The sequence below is a fragment of the Larimichthys crocea genome, chromosome XIV, assembly GCF_000972845.2.
Source record: "Larimichthys crocea isolate SSNF chromosome XIV, L_crocea_2.0, whole genome shotgun sequence".
In the NCBI taxonomy this organism is placed as follows: Eukaryota; Metazoa; Chordata; class Actinopteri; family Sciaenidae; genus Larimichthys; species Larimichthys crocea.
Window position 1 is genome coordinate 2,440,966 of NC_040024.1, and position 17,871 is coordinate 2,458,836.

General features: G+C 40.0%; 4 protein-coding genes across 6 annotated transcripts; all 4 read right to left on the reverse strand.

The window, feature by feature from the left end:
• Positions 1-918: 918 nt before the first annotated feature.
• On the reverse strand, positions 919-3,400 carry LOC109141774 (uncharacterized). The gene is made up of 6 exons (XM_027288211.1): positions 2,950-3,400; positions 2,484-2,831; positions 2,159-2,266; positions 2,043-2,077; positions 1,521-1,895; positions 919-1,325 (listed from the first exon to the last, which is right to left on the reverse strand). Exons 1-5 carry the CDS (start codon positions 2,993-2,995, stop codon positions 1,758-1,760), a joined length of 675 nt encoding a protein of 224 aa, XP_027144012.1. The 5' UTR covers positions 2,996-3,400; the 3' UTR covers positions 919-1,325; positions 1,521-1,757.
• Positions 3,401-3,484: 84 nt separating this feature from the next.
• Positions 3,485-7,004, reverse strand: LOC109140675 (uncharacterized). Of its 2 annotated transcripts, none has more exons than XM_027288210.1 (6): positions 6,778-7,004; positions 6,315-6,659; positions 6,018-6,125; positions 5,827-5,861; positions 5,561-5,717; positions 3,485-4,849 (listed from the first exon to the last, which is right to left on the reverse strand). In XM_027288210.1, exons 1-5 carry the CDS (start codon positions 6,821-6,823, stop codon positions 5,595-5,597), a joined length of 657 nt encoding a protein of 218 aa, XP_027144011.1. In that variant the 5' UTR covers positions 6,824-7,004; the 3' UTR covers positions 3,485-4,849; positions 5,561-5,594. The 2 variants fall into 2 exon arrangements, with proteins under 2 accessions (XP_027144011.1, XP_027144010.1); XM_027288209.1 differs by having other exon boundaries at positions 6,018-6,149.
• A 1,915-nt stretch (positions 7,005-8,919) lies between these two features.
• On the reverse strand, positions 8,920-12,542 carry LOC104939704 (hypothetical protein). 2 transcript variants are annotated; one of them, XM_027288053.1, is made up of 6 exons: positions 12,450-12,542; positions 10,256-10,443; positions 9,747-10,094; positions 9,536-9,652; positions 9,212-9,246; positions 8,920-9,125 (listed from the first exon to the last, which is right to left on the reverse strand). In XM_027288053.1, exons 2-6 carry the CDS (start codon positions 10,296-10,298, stop codon positions 9,006-9,008), a joined length of 663 nt encoding a protein of 220 aa, XP_027143854.1. In that variant the 5' UTR covers positions 10,299-10,443; positions 12,450-12,542; the 3' UTR covers positions 8,920-9,005. The 2 variants fall into 2 exon arrangements, with proteins under 2 accessions (XP_027143854.1, XP_019129006.2); XM_019273461.2 differs by lacking the exon at positions 12,450-12,542 and having other exon boundaries at positions 10,256-11,042.
• Positions 12,543-12,804: 262 nt separating this feature from the next.
• Positions 12,805-16,572, reverse strand: LOC113747637 (uncharacterized). Its single transcript, XM_027288039.1, has 6 exons — positions 16,547-16,572; positions 14,354-14,541; positions 13,855-14,193; positions 13,644-13,760; positions 13,484-13,512; positions 12,805-13,361 (listed from the first exon to the last, which is right to left on the reverse strand). Exons 2-6 carry the CDS (start codon positions 14,394-14,396, stop codon positions 13,251-13,253), a joined length of 639 nt encoding a protein of 212 aa, XP_027143840.1. The 5' UTR covers positions 14,397-14,541; positions 16,547-16,572; the 3' UTR covers positions 12,805-13,250.
• Between the last annotated feature and the right edge of the window lie 1,299 nt (positions 16,573-17,871).

The window sequence follows — 17,871 nt, forward strand, 5'->3', positions numbered from 1 at the left end:
AATAAAACTGAATAGAAGACTGCTCTGATCGAGTACCTGTCTGAAGCTTCAAGATTTTTACAACCAGACCAATAATGACTGTAATGAGGAAAAGAGTCACACCGCTCAGGATCACACTTGCCAGGCTTCGTATTGCACCAGGCTCCTCTACAAGGAAAATTATTGAAATGTAATGAGGCTTTGTAGATAGATAAATACCTGCACAATGACAGATGTTTTAATGAGAGAACAATCACAACAATCTTACCTTGAACCTCTAAATATGTTGCATCAACAATAACAGGGTCACCACTGATGTAATATCCACAGAAATACAGTCCAGAGTCAGATAAATCCACTTGTTTGATTTTCAGAAAGACAGTAGAGATGTTTGATCGCATTTCAAATTTTTCATTTTGAAATCCAGGGCAGAATATAGCACGCACATGAGGATAGAACATGTGGGAAATACAGCGTGGCTGTGTTCTGTTGACCAGTTTGAACCAGAGTATATGAGTGGGAACACTGGAGAAGTTGGAGCACAGCAGTGTGACTTCTTGACCAGGCTGAACTTCCACAGTCTGAGACTCAGAAGCTGAGACAGAGATCCAGCCTGAAACAAACAGCAGAGAGATTCATTACTTCATAAAGCAACAAGGACAAAATTAATATTCAGATTTTAATAACATCAGCATTGCAGCTAATGCTGAGTAATTCAACAAATGTACTCACTGAGGCTGCAGAGAAGTGAAGCTGTTATCACGCCGATCATCATCATTATGCTCGCTTGTGTCGCTGCAATGGCTCTTTATCAGGTTATTTAAACAGGCAGCTGTGTTTGATGCCTATCATGTTGTTTATGCAGGTCACTCATGAGCCACACCGCAAAGATCATCTGCAGCTTCACTTGTTCTAACTTCTTCAGTGTGAGGCATGCTGCAGGTTCACACTGTCAAACACTCTGGAAGTGGATCAGCCTGGACTTTTACAAACTGAAAAAAGGAAGCAGGCAACAGAAGTCCCATTTGGCTTTATTTAAACCATTTGGTTCTCAAACACACAGCCTGTAGAGTGGATGCTTTCATGTGAAGCTGTGCATATTTTTGAGGCTGACGCTTCTCTTGAGATACAGTTACCTTACTTGTACTATTATTGTAGTGATGCACTGTATGTTTGAACGGTGGTTGACTGCCATTTCTTTTTTTCTTAACTGATTGTACCCTGACAAACCACACTGTGCTGTCTCTTCCTGTCAAACAAGTGATGTGTTGCTGATGATATTTCTTATGGTTGAAATGAAGGCTTAACTTGAATGTGCACTGCTGCAGACCTCCATCTAACTGTCACTGTAAGAGAATATCTTCTATCAAACACCAATCATATTCCTCTGCTCTCAGACTGAAATGTAAGGCAGTCAGAAGGATGAAATAAAAACGCTGACAAGAATCTATATTTTGCATGAATCTTTGTGATGAAGGCAACATGATAGTAAATCAATCACACTAATACACATCAATGCATTAATAATAAAACACAAGTACCACTTCCAGCTGCAGCTCCAGGTGCTTCCTGAGTCTATCTGGTGGCTGAATAAATAGTATCAGACACACTTTATCAAAAAGAGAAATGTATTCTAATGATGAAAACCACTGCCAATGGTTCACCAACGTATGATATTTATTACAGTATTGTTTTTTAAAATTACATACAAGATGTGAACTCCTGCTCTTCATTACTTTTAGACAGAAATCACATCAGCAGATTAATATGATAATGCATCAGTTCCAGCGAGTCTGTCTGCTGGCAACATAAACAACACGAGTCTCCACTTCTCTCTCTGATTCAGGCTTCCTCCTTCTTACTGTCTCTGCATACAAACTCAGGTCTGCGTCCTTCAGATCATCAGAGTCCAGATTCTGAAAATAAGTCAAAACAAAAAACTCTCAGATGACTTTGTCAGCAACAATAACACGAGTTCATAAGTTATTTAACTATTGACAGAACTCCTGGAAGGACTCATAAAGACTTCAGTATATCAACATAAAGTTTAAAGTTGGATTCACCTCTCTCCATTGAGGACTCTTTTGTTCATTATCAGCTGAAAGACAGAAATAAAATGCCCTGTTAGTTAACTGATATTTATTTATGTTTAAATACAATAAAAAATATGTCAGATCACCTTTCTGGAGCTTTTTGATTTTAACAGCCAGACAAATGACGACCATGACGAGGAAAGCAGTCAGAGCGGCCAGCGTCACACTCATCAGGTTTTTCACTCCATCAAACTCTTCAACGAGAAAGATCGTTGGATTAGACACTCGACATTTTATCTCCAGTTACTTGAGATGTGATGAAAGTTTAAATAGATAAAAATGTGAAGCAATTTTTAATGTGAGGCAGCAAGAAGGTTAAATAGAAATGAACTGATGAGGTTCATCAAAATGAAATGTTTAGTCGACAAGCACCAAAGAATCCACATCACTCTAAAGACAGACCAATCTTACCTTGAACCTCTAAATATGTTGCATCAACAATAACAGGGTCGCTGCTGCTGATGTAATATCCACAGAAATACAGTCCAGAGTCAGATAAATCCACTTGTTTGATTTTCAGAAAGACAGTAGAGATGTTTGATCGCATTTCAAATTTTTCATTTTGAAATCCAGAGCAGAATTTAGCAGGCTCATGAGGATTGAACATGTGGGAAATACAGCGTGGATGTCTTCTGTTCACCAGTTTGAACCAGAATATCTGAGTGGGAACACTGGAAAAGTTGGAGCACAGCAGTGTGACTTCTTGACCAGGCTGAACTTCCACAGTCTGAGACTCAGAAGCTGAGACAGAGATCCAGCCTGAAACAAACAGCAGAGAGATTCATCACTTTGCTGACAGAGCAACATGAATGTGATCGATGCCTTTCAAAGATTTGATTCATAATAAGCAGTGCAGCAATTCAATAGCAGTACTCACTGAGGCTGCAGAGAAGTAAAGCTGTTATCAGGGTGAAGCTCCTCATTGTGCATATGATCGTGTCACTGTAACGGTGCTTTATAACACTGAGGTCCTGACAGGCGGTTTGAAGAGGCGGGGTGTCTCTTTACAGACTGTTTTTTGTTCCTGACAATGATCACAGCTGCACTTGTGACAAATCATCACAAAAACATTATATAAAAGATTTGAGACTCGACCTGTTTGTCACCACAATGTAAAGTGAAACAATGGTCAGGTGAGTATTGACAGTCAGATGTTGACTTTTTCTTCACAGGGATGCACAGTAGAAGTCCTGGTTGGCAACCACTGTCTCCCCCACCAACGCTGTACATCCACTTTGTGCTATCAATAAACTGTTTAAATGAGATTCAGTCTCTGGTTGTTGTTCACTACTGTTCTCTGTAAAATAAACAGCCACACGATACAGATGCACATGAACTACAATGAGAAATTCAATTTTCCAGACAGGGCCATTGAGAAAAAAACATTTTACTTTAGCTTTACTGTGGTCTGGCATGTCTTTATTGAGCATTCAGAAGCAGAGGAAATAGTTTTGTAGAAGGCTGGGCAACTGTCACACATCTTTTCATAAGTGTGAAAGATGCAACATGTGGACTGTCAACTGTGTCTTTAAGTCTGAAGTGTAAACTGTGACATGTGATGAGGGCCGTGGTGACGCAGTTTAGGAAGCGTCTGATTTGCATACGCATAGATGGTCATGACTTCCTGTAGTTCAGACCTCAGTCATGGTACAGATACCTCACTGACACAGATAGCGCTGTTTGTCACCTCATTGCAACAATGGGCAGGCAGAGCTCAAATGGATTTGTCCAAAACTCCTGACTGTCAAACTATAGTTGTTGTTTTTTTAAAGATATTTGTGCTTTATCAGAAATCAGAAAAAGCTTTATTGCCAAGTACGATTTTACACATACAAGGAATTTCTTCTGGTGTCGTTGGTGCATGACAAACATTCTCTAAATATAAACTGTTAAAAATTAAAAATATAACAATATAAATATATATGCATGGTATGTTTTAAAAGGCTAGTAGCAGATGGGAAAAAACTGTTCTTTGTCGTGAGGTTCTGGTCCTAATGGACCGCAGCCTCCTGCCAGAGGGGAGTGTCTCAATGAGTTTGTGTCCGGGGTGGGAGCGATCAGCCACAATCTTTCCTGCACGTCTCAGGGTCCTGGAGGTGTACAGATCCTGGAGAGACGGAAGATTGCAGCTAATGTTCAGCTCCCACTTGAGGACCTGGGAGATGATAGTTCCCAGGAAGTGGAAGGACTCCACAGTGTCAATTGTGAAGTGGGGCAGGTGAGGCTGTGTTCTTTCTGAAGACTTGTTGGCTCTGTAGGTGAACTGCAGGGGGTCCAGGAAGGGGTCGGTGATGTCTTTCAGGTGTGACAGAACAAGGCGCTCAAAGGACTTCATAACCACAGAGGTCAGGGCGACGGGTCTGAAGTCCTGTGGTCCTTGGCTTCTTGGGAACAGGGATGATGGTTGAGGTCTTGAAGCAGGCTGGCACGTGACAGATCATTTCAACATATATTATGATCAGACGTTTGCTGCTCGTGATCACATCACATAAATATTGTTAGACTATTTCACTAAGCATGAGAAGCAAGCTTTACATTTTTGTCATGATAACTGTCTGCTGTTGGGTCATGAAGACAAAGATACCCAGCTAGGACTAGGCTAATCAGTCAAACAGTTTCTTAAAAATTGCAAAATGTTTTAAGACATCAAAGACATTTGAAGACATGAATTGGGGTCTGTGATGAGGGAGTGTCCAAGTCAGGTGGTGGTAAAAATCCAAGAAGTGGAGTGAATGATGAGACTGGGCTGGATGTGGCAGATATGACAGGCACAAGTCCTGAAACAGAAGACAAACAAGGTTAGTAACAAGATGATCAAAGAAGGCAGAGTTTGGCTGTAGTGTCAGACCAGTGATAGGTTGGTTTAAACATACTAAATAAAGTAGCAAGTAGCTGCAGACACAGTTGCATTGAGCACATGATAACAGTGCAGGCGTGTTCGACATGCACAGCCTGTAGAGTGGATGCTTTCATGTGAAGCTGTGCAGCTTCTTTTCACAAGTTTTTGAGGTTTACACTTCTCTTGAGATACAGATGTCTCGCCTGTGCCATGGCTGTAGTGATAGATTATGTTTTTCTAAAGCTTCTATAGAGGCGGATCTTTATGTCGCTGTGACAGATGTTGGAGAACAGTGGTGATTGTACTCTGACAGAGCCTGGCCTAACAGGTCTCACCTCTCGTATTAAAACCACACTGTGCTGTCTCTGTCACTGTGTTGCTGATGATATTTCTTATGGTTGAAATGAAGGCTTAACTTGAATGTGCACTGCTGCAGACCTCCATCTAACTGTCACTGTAAGAGAATATCTTCTATCAAACACCAATCATATTCCTCTGCTCTCAGACTGAAATGTAAGGCAGTCAGAAGGATGAAATAAAAACGCTGACAAGAATCTATATTTTGCATGAATCTTTGTGATGAAGGCAACATGATAGTAAGTCAATCACACTAATACACATCAATGCATTAATAATAAAACACAAGTACCACTTCCAGCTGCAGCTCCAGGTGCTTCCTGAGTCTATCTGGTGGCTGAATAAATAGTATCAGACTCCACTTGTCCGTCTGATGCAGGTCTGTAGTTTCTCTTTGTGTTTTGATGAAAAGTCACTGTTGCATAGTTCAGATCATCCGCGGTCGGACTCTGTGAATGAAAGTATTTTCAGTGACTCGTCTCACACAACTGAGTGTGTGAGAAGACGACACAATCATGAAAACTGTGCTGAGACAAACATTTCAAACTTAAACTTCACCTCTGTCTGTTGTGGATTCCGTTCTTCAGCACAGGCTAAATGACAGAAACAAAATGTCTGATCAGCTGACTGACACTGTTAAATAAAATAATCACTCTTGGTGAATTTGGTCAAACAGGAAGTTGTTAATTTGTCTATCATAGGTGCAACTTTGAAATAAACTGAAGATACATGATGATGAGTCAGATTACCATTCTGGAGCTTTTTGATTTTAACAGCCAGACAAATGACGACCATGACGAGGAAAGCAGTCAGAGCGGCCAGCGTCACACTCATCAGGTTTTTCACTCCATCAAACTCTTCAACTCTTATATCTCCAGTTACTTGAGATGTGATGAAAGTTTAAATAGATAAAAATGTGAAGCAAATTTTAATGTGAGGCAGCAAGAAGGTTAAATAGAAATGAACTGATGAGGTTCATCAAAATGAAATGTTTAGTCAACAAGCACCAAAGAATCCACATCACTCTAAAGACAGACCAATCTTACCTTGAACCTCTAAATATGTTGCATCAACAATAACAGGGTCTCTGCTGATGTAATATCCACAGAAATACAGTCCAGAGTCAGATAAATCCACTTGTTTGATTTTCAGAAAGACAGTAGAGATGTTTGATCGCATTTCAAATTTTTCATTTTGAAATCCAGGGCAGAATGTAGCAGGCTCATGAGGATTGAACATGTGGGAAATACAGCATGGCTGTGTTCTGTTCACCAGTTTGAACCAGAGTATCTGAGTGGGAACACTGGAAAAGTTGGAGCACAGCAGTGTGACTTCTTGACCAGGCTGAACTTCCACAGTCTGAGACTCAGAAGCTGAGACAGAGATCCAGCCTGAAACAAACAGCAGAGAGATTCATCACTTTGCTGACAGAGCAACATGAATGTGATCGATGCCTTTCAAAGATTTGATTCATAATAAGCAGTGCAGCAATTCAATAGCAGTACTCACTGAGGCTGCAGAGAAGTAAAGCTGTTATCAGGGTGAAGCTCCTCATTGTGCATATGATCGTGTCACTGTAACGGTGCTTTATAACACTGAGGTCCTGACAGGCGGTTTGAAGAGGCGGGGTGTCTCTTTACAGACTGTTTTTTGTTACTGACAATGATCACAGCTGCACTTGTGACAAATCATCACAAAAACATTATATAAAAGATTTGAGACTCGACCTGTTTGTCACCACAATGTAATGTGCAACAATGGTCAGGTGAGTATTGACAGTCAGATGTTGACTTTTTCTTCACACGGATGCACAGTAGAAGTCCTGGTTGGCAACCACTGTCTCCCCCACCAACACTGTACATCCACTTTGTGCTATCAATAAACTGTTTAAATGAGATTCAGTCTCTGGTTGTTGTTCACTACTGTTCTCTGTAAAATAAACAGCCACATGATACAGATGCACATGAACTACAATGAGAAATTCAATTTTCCAGACAGGGCCATTGAAAAAATAACATTTTACTTTAGCTTTACTGTGGTCTGGCATGTCTTTATTGTGCATTCAGAAGCAGAGGAAATTTTCCTGGAAGGTTTCGTAGAAGCCTGGGCAACTGTCACACATCTTTTGATAAGTGTGAAAGATGCAACATGTGGACTGTCCACTGTGTCTTAAGGTCTGAAGTGTAAACTGTGACATGTGATGAGGGCCGTGGTGAGCACCTGAACAATCAGTACTGGTGTCCCCCAGGTGTGTGTTCTCTCCACACTGTTCATCTCCCATCACACCACTGACTCCACCTCAAGAGATTCATCTGTTAAACTCACAATGTTTGCAGTCATCTACCTCATTCAGGACGACGATGAGTCATCATACAGACGGGAGGTTGAACAGCGTGGGTTGGTGTAGTCACAACAACCTGGATTGTTGTTTGTCTCTGGATTAGCCTTGGGATGAACTGGCGACTATTGCGCAATGCCAGCTGGGAGTGTTTCCAGCACCCCACATCCTTGATAAAGATAAGCAGTTATGGAAAATGGAGATGGATGGGAGCTGCACATGCTGTAGGTCTGCTGTGGACTGTCTCAAACACAGCCAGCCTGTAGAGTGAACGCTTTCATGTGAGGCTGTACAAGTGTCACTTTGCATCTTCCCATGATTTTAGAAGAGATACAACAATAGTGAAGAGGAAATTTCAAATGTGATAAAACATTTTTGCTCTTGCGGAAAATGAGGTTCCTCTTATTACAGAGAGACATGGAAGGTCATGGCACAGATAAAGACCTCACACCTGTCTGTCACCACAGTGCAAAATGCACCAACCGACAGGTCATATTGATTTGTATTCTTTATTGCAAATATGCAAATAAGCCATGCAACTGATTGAGTTTCTAATTCAAAAAAGAGAAGTTGTTTGTCTGGTCTGTGGTATACAGTAGTGTGATACAGCTGAAGGCTGGTAGTTAAGACTTCTCTTTAAAGGCTGACACAGACAGCACTAAAAACCTTATATCATAAGTTAAAACTAGTTTAACATAGGATATTATAATTATGAACTTCATAAATTATGAATAGGTTAAAATAAGTTCTTAAGCCTCAGAACTACCCCAGCACCCACTGATTCTTCACTGACCTTGCATGAAATGATTGTATCAGTACCTGTCCAGTGTTAATGGATGATTTTTTTCCAAGGCTGAGTATGTTGAAGTACATATCGCAGTTTCACCTGCTGTGGTTTTGCTGTCATCTGCCTTATAGATGTGCAAACTTTAGCAGTAAATGCTTTCATACGAGACTCTGGAGGAGCAGTGACACAGTTTCAGATCGATTCACCAGCGTTCACATTTCTATACATTTATTAACTTTTTAAAGTTTTTAGGGACCATGAAGGCCTTTGTTGCGTGTGAAAAAAGAGAGACGGTATTCACCGCTTCTTTTCAGACCTAATTCTCACATAGCTTTGATCTAACGAACCTCGTGATTTTCACCACAGTTATGCTCAGACCACACTCTATTGTCTCTTCCTGTTCACATTCATGAGAATCTCACAGCTTGCTGCAGACCAATCTTATTCTTTGCTCTCAAATTAAGACCAAAGACAAACAAAACAATACCTTAGGCTGCAAGTAGATTAACACCTGTAGAATCTTTATTACAAATGTATTTTTGACACATGTTGAATCAATATGATAAAGCACCAGTTCCACTCTGAGCTGTTGTCCCAGATGTTTCTATGAGTCTATCTGGTGGCAGCATACACAACATGTGGCTCCAGCTGGGTCTCTGAAGGCCGCCTGCTGTTTTTTGCTTTCGGATGGAAACTCACTGCTTGATAGTTCAAGGCTTCGGAGTTCAGGTCCTGCGAATGAATATATTTATAGTCACTCATCTGACGTGAACAAAAATAAATAAATAAATCATTCAATATAAAATCGCATGACTTACCTCACTGCATTGTGGGATCTGTCTCTCTTTATGAGCTACATGATATTGAAAATATTACTGTTAATACTTTTTAGAAAACAGGAAGTTGTCATTTTTAACTTTTCCAACTTAAATATGGGGTCAGTCATACTGGACAAAGATAAGTAATTGCTGAGTCTCATTCTTGGGTTGTTATATAGTGACACTCTGGTTTGGTGGCTCTACGGTAGCCGCATTTCCTGCATGAACAGCACTTGTTGCGCTTCGAGCTGTTTGTTTCTTATATGTGTAATCAACTATCTTATTCCAGTATGACTGACCACACTATTAAATTATAATAAGTACCTGTTTGCAGTTTAGTGGTTTTGACAGCCAGACCAATGATGACTATAACCAGGACGATAATCAGAGCACCCAGGATCACACCGAGCATCATCAGGCCTGTTATTCCATCAAACGCTTCTACAAGAGAAGACATGTTTTGACATCAGTCCTCATTTTGACAGGACCTAAAAATCAGTTTCTTTCCAATAAAAACAGTTTACAACAATCTTACCTTGAACCCTTAAATGTGTTGCACTGACAATCACTGGCCAGTTTCCATCTGCTTTATTTCCACAGAAATACAGTCCGGAGTCAGATACATCCACTTGTTTGATCTCCAGAAAGAGGGTAGTGATGTTGGATGTCATGTTAAATTTTCCATTTTGAAATCCATCACAGAATGAAACATTTCCATCATGGCTTAACATAGAGGAGATGCAGCTGATGTTGTGTCTGTTGTCCAGTTTGAACCAGAATACGTGAGACATTAAAGTGGTAAAGTTGGAGCACAGCAGAGTGGCGTCTTCACCAGGCTGAACCTCCACAGTGTGAAACTCAGAAACCGAGAGAGAGATCCAGCCTGAAACAAACAAACATGATGTCTATTCATAAAACCTCAACAGGAAGCAAACAGACAAAGGTTATAAATGATGTTATTAATAAATAGTCTCAAAGATTCAGTTCAGATTACTGAAGGAAAACTAGAAACTGTTGTATTGAGAGAAAAATCGATGTACTTACCGAAGGTACAGAGTAAAGCTGTTACCAAAGTAAAGTTCATCATTGTGCGGACAGTATGACTGCACCACTGCACTGTCTCTTCTCCACTGGTTGTAAATGAACTGTGCTCCAGTAACAGTGGTCTCAGCGGAAAGAGGCGGAGTGTTCTTTTTGTTTCTTGAATGCTGCTCAGAGTGACATCATAAGTGCTGTCACGAAATGGAAAACAGAACAAAGATATTATCTTATTCAACAACATTTCTAATAATAATCTAGATGTAATTTTAGCCAAAGCTTAGAAGTCTATACATCTTTGATGTACTTCCTCTCCTTACAGTGTTCTTTTGTAATATCAAGATGTATCTTACAGTAGTGTGTTATTACAGATATTTTAACTACAAGCATAGATTTACTGGGCTAGTAGCTAACACAACACTCCATGGAGGTTTGACACTACTGTCTGCATTATATTATAAGTGATAATGCATGACAGAGTGTATATTAAAGGGATAGTTTGGGTTATTGGGTTACTTATCCACAGTCAGTGCATTACATACAGCAGGAGGTGCCCATTTATGACAAGCAGACAGAAGTGCCAACACAGAAACTAAGCAACATACTGCTCTGGTAAGGGGAAGCAATGAAATGTATTTCATCCACCTAAAAACTATATATTATTTTCTCTTCTTTTCCTTCCCTTTGCCATCAGACAGATATGTCTTTGAAAACCACCAAACTTCATTGATTTGATTGACCGCACAGAACATCGAAGTCGCTGGTCCACTGCTACCTTGATTGGTTGGTTTGTTTATTGTGGTGTTTTTTTTTTTTGGTGTTAACCAAGTGGCTTGGAAATAAAGGCAATGCGCAAGAGCCAAAAACCTCGAGTGGTTTCTTGAGGCTGGTTGCAGTCAATCTCCAAAAGCGCCCGTACTGAAATGTCCAACTTCTCAGCAGAAATAAACACGTTTACAGCCTGGTACAAAAAACTTTTTGGTCTGTATAGCTAATTTCCCCATTCATGACAACTGTACTAAGGGTGAGTTTTTTCTTCTTCACTTGTTCAAACTATATTAAGGCTTAAAGTTGTGCATAATTAACAGCCTGGTCACTTTGAATGACAGTAAGTGCTGTTACAGATGGCTTGTTAGAGGACCCAGCCGTCATTTGGCCCTACACAGATCCGTTGATGATCCACGTCTTTGTCGATATTTAGGTTACAGTACATCCAACATGGCAGCGGCCAGCGCTATATATTTTCAGATTCAAAATGGCGCTTCAAAAACCTATGGATGTCTCATCCATTCTTTATACTGTCATTGGTTGTCAAGTTCTCTTTAGGTTTTGCCTTAGCTAATGCCCAAACTTGAAAATGGCCTGGATCAACTTTAAAGGACGCAGGAGACAACTCAGTCTTCTTTTCATTTTCTTGTTTTCAGTCTTCTTTTCCAAACATTTAATTACACTTTAGATCTCTGGTAGATAAAATTTGATAGCTAGATAGATAGATAGACTAGCATCTCCTGTGTTATGTGAAGGGACTTGTTCATGGTGTACCCCGTCTGTCGCTCCATATCAGCCAGGTTGGCTCCAGCCCCCTGCGACCCTGATAAGGGTGAGTGGTCATGGAAGATGAATGAATGTAAGAAGACTGTATCAACAAAAGGAGCAATATAACAAACTTATTTCACCACATCAAGCAGAAACCCCCCCGGTGAGTATAAGGTGAACTGGAATCTTCACTTACCACAGACAAAATCAGAAGCTGGGGTTATATGGGCTTAGACTTTTGAGAGTTTTTCCAGTCTATTTAAACTATTGTTAGCTAAGCTTCATGTGTTAGTGCAAGGTAGTATGACGCAGACTACTGTGATCTACAGTTTTATATCCCACGATCAAGAGATGTGACTAAACCAGAAGGCGCTACGCGTTGAGGACTCACATTGAGAATTCAGTAATTTTAGTGGTCATGTTATCAATGCTATGAATCTTAAAAATGGTATGTCGCTGTGAATACGTTAGTTTATAAATAAATATCTGCATTTTGTTTGGCTCGAAATGATCTAAGTCAGGACAAACGTGTGAAGTGATGCTACAATACCTGATAAAACTGCAAGATGAAACTGCACATTAGCCTGATCTTTACTTGACTATAGTCTAAACCCAATAGAAGTGACTGAAATGATTGTATCAATAATAGCAGCTGAAATCTTACCTGGCCAGTGAGAGTTAATGGATGAATAGTTCCAAGGTTAAGTAAGTTAAAATACATACACAGTGGAAACTGATGTGATTTTCACCTGCTGTGGCTTTGCTGTGTTCTGTCTCATAGACGTGCAAACCCTTTCATGAGACTGCGCAAGTGTTGCCTTGCACCATACACAAAGTGCGAGACGTCATAGGTGTGAAATTGTGCAAGCATTTACGTGCGATGAGAGGAGGTGTGGCACATTTTGAGATGAATTTACTAATGATCACATTTCTACAAATATCTCCACTTTAAGTCTTTTTATTGTTTGGGAACATAAAGGCGTAATGTTGCATGTAGTTATGATGCAGAGAGCCAGATCTTACTTACAATATTTATTTAACATATCATTATACACACTTACTCTGACGTCACAGTTAAAAAATCCAGTTGCTATACTAAAAGCTTTTCTACAAATGTACAGAAGCTGACCATTTTGTCTTTCTGAGAGAAGGAAGTCAGACAGTATTCACTGCTTCATTTCAGCTTCTCACAGAGCTTTGATCTTACAGGCCTCGTGATTTACACCTCAGTCATTCCCAGACCGCACTGTACTGTCTCTTCCTGTCACACAAGTGATGTGAACCTCAATCAGTGCTGCACTGCTGCAGACATGGGTGCTCCATCAAACACCAATATGCTTTAGACAAAGTGAAAGAGAGACTTTGGCTGGTAAGGGTTGAGAGAGAGGCAGCAACAAAGAGCCTTAGCAATACGAGTACATTTCACTTATGTATATAGAACTCCAGCTCCAGTATGAGCTGCAGTCTATCTCCTGGCAGCATAAATAACACAAGTCTCCTCTTCTCTCTCTGATTCAGGCCTCCTCCTCCTTATTGTTGTTGGGTATAAATCCTTCAGGTCATCAGAGTCCAGATTCTGTAAATAGAAGTATATACAGTCACATGTTACAAAGCAGAAGGTTCCAGCACCTTTCATACCGCAAAACTTAAAATAATTTGATTTTTTTAATCTTAAATCCATTTTAAAACATGAATCACCTGACTCCACTGTGGACTCTGTTCTTCAGCTAAAAGAAAGAGAGAATGCATCACTTTTCAAAAACATTGCTATAAAGGCAGTTTGTCAAGCGTAACGCTTAAAATATGTTCATCATACTGAAAGAACTTAATCAAACTAAGTATGACAGTTATCAAGTACCTGTCTGATGCTTGCTGGTTTGGACAGCCAGACCAATGATGACTATAACCAGGACGACAATCAGAGCACCCAGGATCACACTGAGCATCATCAGGCCTGTTATTCTATCAAATGCTTCTACAAGAGAAGACATGTTTTGACATCAGTCCTCATTTTGACAGGACCTAAACATCTGTTTCTTTCCAATAAAAACAGTTTACAACAATCCTACCTTGAACCTTTAAATGTGTTGCACTGACAATCACTGGCCTTCCATCTGCTTTATCTCCACAGAAATACAGCCCGGAGTCAGACACTTGTTTGATCTCCAGAAAGAGGGTAGTGCTGTTGGATGTCATGTTAAATTTTCCGCTTTGAAATCCATCACAGAATGTAACATTGCCATCAGAGCTCTTCATAGAGGAGATGCAGCTGATGTTGTGTCTGTTGTCCAGTTTGAACCAGAATACGTGAGACATTAAAGTGGTAAAGTTGGAGCACAGCAGTGTGACGTCTTCACCAGGCTGAACCTCCACAGTGTGAAACTCAGAAACCGAGAGAGAGATCCAGCCTGAAACAAACAAACATGATGCCTATTCATAAAACCTCAACAGGAAGCAAACAGACAAATCTCATAAATGATGTTATTAATAAATATCTCAAAGATTCAGTTCAGATTACTGAAGGAAAACTAGAAACTGTTGTATTGAGAGAAAAATCGATGTACTTACCGAAGGTACAGAGTAAAGTTGTTATCAAAGTAAAGTTCATCATTGTGCGGACAGTATGACTGCACCACTGCACTGTCTCTTCTCTACTGGTTGTAAATTAACTGTGCTCCAGTAACAGTGGTCTCAGCGGAAAGAGGCGGAGTGTTCTTTTTGTTTCTTGAATGCTGCTCAGAGTGACATCATAAGTGCTGTCACGAAATGGAAAACAGAACAAAGATATTATCTTATTCAACAACATTTCTAATAATAATCTAGATGTAATTTTAGCCAAAGCTTAGAAGTCTATACATCTTTGATGTACTTCCTCTCCTTACAGTGTTCTTTTGTAATATCAAGATGTATCTTACAGTAGTGTGTTATTACAGATATTTTAACTACAAGCATAGATTTACTGGGCTAGTAGCTAACACAACACTCCATGGAGGTTTGACACTACTGTCTGCATTATATTATAAGTGATAATGCATGACAGAGTGTATATTAAAGGGATAGTTTGGGTTACTGGGTTACTTATCCACAGTCAGTGCATTACATACAGCAGGAGGTGCCCATTTATGACAAGCAGACAGAAGTGCCAACACAGAAACTAAGCAACATACTGCTCTGGTAAGGGGAAGCAATGAAATGTATTTCATCCACCTAAAAACTATATATTATTTTCTCTTATTTTCCTTCCCTTTGCCATCAGACAGATATGTCTTTGAAAACCACCAAACTTCATTGATTTGATTGACCGCACAGAACATCGAAGTCGCTGGTCCACTGCTACCTTGATTGGTTGGTTTGTTTATTGTGGTGTTTTTTTTTTTGGTGTTAACCAAGTGGCTTGGAAATAAAGGCAATGCGCAAGAGCCAAAAACTGTAATTCCTCGAGTGGTTTCTTGAGGCTGGTTGCAGTCAATCTCCAAAAGCGCCCATACTAAAATGTCCAACTTCACAGCAGAAATAAACATGTTTACAGCCTGGTACAAAAAACTTTTTGGTCTGTATAGCTAATTTCCCCGTTCATGACAACTGTACTAAGGGTTAGTTTTTTCTTCTTCACTTGTTCAAACTATATTAAGGCTTAAAGTTATGCATAATTAACAGCGTGGTCACTTTGAATGACAGTAAGTGCTGTTACAGATAGCTTGTTAGAGGACCCAGCCGTCATTTGGCCCTCCACGTCGATGATCCACATCTTTGTTGATATTTATATTACAGTACATCCAACATGGCGGCGGCCAGCGCTATATATTTTCAGCTTCAAAATGGCGCTTCGAAAACCTATGGGTGTCTTCATCCATTCTTTATACTGTCATTGGTTGTCAAGTTCTCTTTAGGTTTTGCCTTAGCTCATGCCCAAACTTGAAAATGGCCTGGATCAACTTTAAAGGACGCAGGAGACAACTGAGTCTTCTTTTCAATTTCTTGTTTTCAGTCTTCTTTTCCAAACATTTAATTACGCTTTAGATCTCTGGTAGATAAAATTTGATCGCTAGCTAGATAGATAGACTAGCATCTCCTGTGTTATGTGAAGGGACTTGTTCAAGGTGTACCCCGTCTGTCGCTCCATATCAGCCGGGTTGGCTCCAGCCCCCTGCGACCCTGATAAGGGTGAGTGGTCATGGAAGATGAATGAATGTAAGAAGACTGTATCAACAAAAGGAGCAATATAACAAACTTATTTCACCACATCAAGCAGAAACCCCCCCGGTGAGTATAAGGTGAACTGAAAGCTTCACTTCCACAGAAAAATCAGAAGCTGGGGTTATATGGGCTTAGACTTTGAGAGTTTTTTGCAGTCCATTTAAACTATGTTAGGCTAACGCTTCAGTGTTAGTGCAAGGTAGTTGATGCAAACTACTGTGACTACAGTTTTATACCCACGATCAAGAGAGTGACTAAAACCAGAAGGCGCGCTACGCGTTGAGGACTCACATTGAGATTCAGTATTTTAGTGGTCATGTGTTATCAATGGCTATGATCTTAAAAAATGGTATGTCACTGTGATACGGTTAGTTTATAAATAAATACTGCATTTTGTTTGCTCGAATGATCTAATCCAGGACAAACGTGTGAAGTGATGCTACAATAACCTGATAAACTGCAAGAAGAAACTGCACATTAGCCTGATCTTTACGTTGACTATAGTCTAAACCCAATAAAAGTGAACTGAAATGATTGTAATCAATAATAGCAGCTGAAATTTACCTGGCCAGTGAGAGTTAATGGATGAATAGTTTCCAAGGTTAGTTAAAAGTTAAAATCATACACAGTGGAAACTGATGTGATTTTCACCTGCTGTGGCTTTGGCTGTGTTCTGTCTCATAGACGTGCAAACCCTTTCATGAGACTGGCGCAAGTTTGCCTTGCACCATACACAAAGTGCGAGACTTCATAGGTGTGAAATTGGTGCAAGCATTTACGTGCGATGAGAGGAGGTGTGGCACATTTTGAGATGAATTTACTAATGATCACATTTCTACAAATATCTCCACTTTATGAAGTCTGTTTAGTGTTTGGGAACATAAAGGCGGTAATGTTGCATGTAGTTTATGATGCAGAAGCTGAAGCCAGATCTTACTTACAATATTTAGTTAACATATCATTATACACACTTAATCTGATGTCACAGTTAAAAAATCCAGTTCGCTATACTAAAAGCTTTTCTACAAATGTACAGAAGCTGACCATTTTGTCTTCTGAGAGAAGAAAGTCAGACAGTATTCACTGCTTCATTTCAGCTTCTTCACAGAGCTTTGATCTTACAGGCCTCGTGATTTACACCTCAGTCATTCCCAGACCGCACTGTACTGTCTCTTCCTGTCACACAAGTGAGTGAACCTCAATCAGTGCGCACTGCTGCAGACATGGCGCTTCCATCAAACACCAATATGCTTTAGACAAATGAAAGAGAGACTTTGGCTGGGTAGAGAGAGGCAGCACAAAGCCTTAGCAATACGAGTACAATGTCACTTATTATATAGAACTCCAGCTCCAGTATGAGCTGCAGTCTATCTCCGGGCAGCATAAATAACACAAGTCTCCTCCTCTCTCTCTCTCTGATTCAGGCCTCCTCCTCCTCCTTATTGTGTTGGGTATAAATCCTTCAGGTCATCAGAGTGGCAGATTCTGTAAATAGAAGTATATAGTCACATGTTACAAAGCGAAAGGGTCCAGGCACCTTTCATACACAAAACTAAAATAATTTTGATTTTTTAAATCTAAATCCATTTTAAAATATGAAATCACCTGACTCCACTGTGGACTCTGTTCTTCAGCTAAAAGAAGAGAGAATGCATCACTTTTTCAAAAACATTGCTATAAAGGCATTTTGTCAAGCATAACGCTTAAAATATGTTCATCATACTGAAAGAACTTAATCAAACTAAGTAGACAGTTATCAAGTACCTGTCTGATGCTTGCTGGGTTTGGACAGCCAGACCAATGATGACTATAACCAGGACGACAATCAGAGCAACCCAGGATCACAACCGAGCTCAATCGGGCCTGTTATTCCATCAAACGCTTCTACA

What these genes read in the sequence shown, in the direction of transcription:
- LOC109141774 (XM_027288211.1), bottom strand. Translation starts at nt 2,995, where the DNA reads ATGAGGAGCTTCACCCTGATAACAGCTTTACTTCTCTGCAGCCTCA. An exon ending in TTTACTTCTCTGCAGCCTCA is followed by an intron (nt 2,832 to 2,949) that starts GTGAGTACTGCT and finishes TGTTTGTTTCAG; the next exon opens with GCTGGATCTCTGTCTCAGCT. An exon ending in AACATATTTAGAGGTTCAAG is followed by an intron (nt 2,267 to 2,483) that starts GTAAGATTGGTC and finishes TTCTCGTTGAAG; the next exon opens with AGTTTGATGGAGTGAAAAAC.
- LOC109140675 (XM_027288209.1), bottom strand. Translation starts at nt 6,823, where the DNA reads ATGAGGAGCTTCACCCTGATAACAGCTTTACTTCTCTGCAGCCTCA. An exon ending in AATCAAAAAGCTCCAGAATG is followed by an intron (nt 5,862 to 6,017) that starts GTAATCTGACTC and finishes TCTGTCATTTAG; the next exon opens with CCTGTGCTGAAGAACGGAAT. An exon ending in GGAATCCACAACAGACAGAG is followed by an intron (nt 5,718 to 5,826) that starts GTGAAGTTTAAG and finishes TTTCATTCACAG; the next exon opens with AGTCCGACCGCGGATGATCT.
- LOC104939704 (XM_019273461.2), bottom strand. Translation starts at nt 10,493, where the DNA reads ATGTTGTTGAATAAGATAATATCTTTGTTCTGTTTTCCATTTCGTGAC. An exon ending in AGCTTTACTCTGTACCTTCG is followed by an intron (nt 10,095 to 10,255) that starts GTAAGTACATCG and finishes TGTTTGTTTCAG; the next exon opens with GCTGGATCTCTCTCTCGGTT. An exon ending in AGATCCCACAATGCAGTGAG is followed by an intron (nt 9,126 to 9,211) that starts GTAAGTCATGCG and finishes ATTCATTCGCAG; the next exon opens with GACCTGAACTCCGAAGCCTT.
- LOC113747637 (XM_027288039.1), bottom strand. Translation starts at nt 14,396, where the DNA reads ATGATGAACTTTACTTTGATAACAACTTTACTCTGTACCTTCG. An exon ending in AACTTTACTCTGTACCTTCG is followed by an intron (nt 14,194 to 14,353) that starts GTAAGTACATCG and finishes TGTTTGTTTCAG; the next exon opens with GCTGGATCTCTCTCTCGGTT. An exon ending in AACACATTTAAAGGTTCAAG is followed by an intron (nt 13,761 to 13,854) that starts GTAGGATTGTTG and finishes CTTCTCTTGTAG; the next exon opens with AAGCATTTGATAGAATAACA.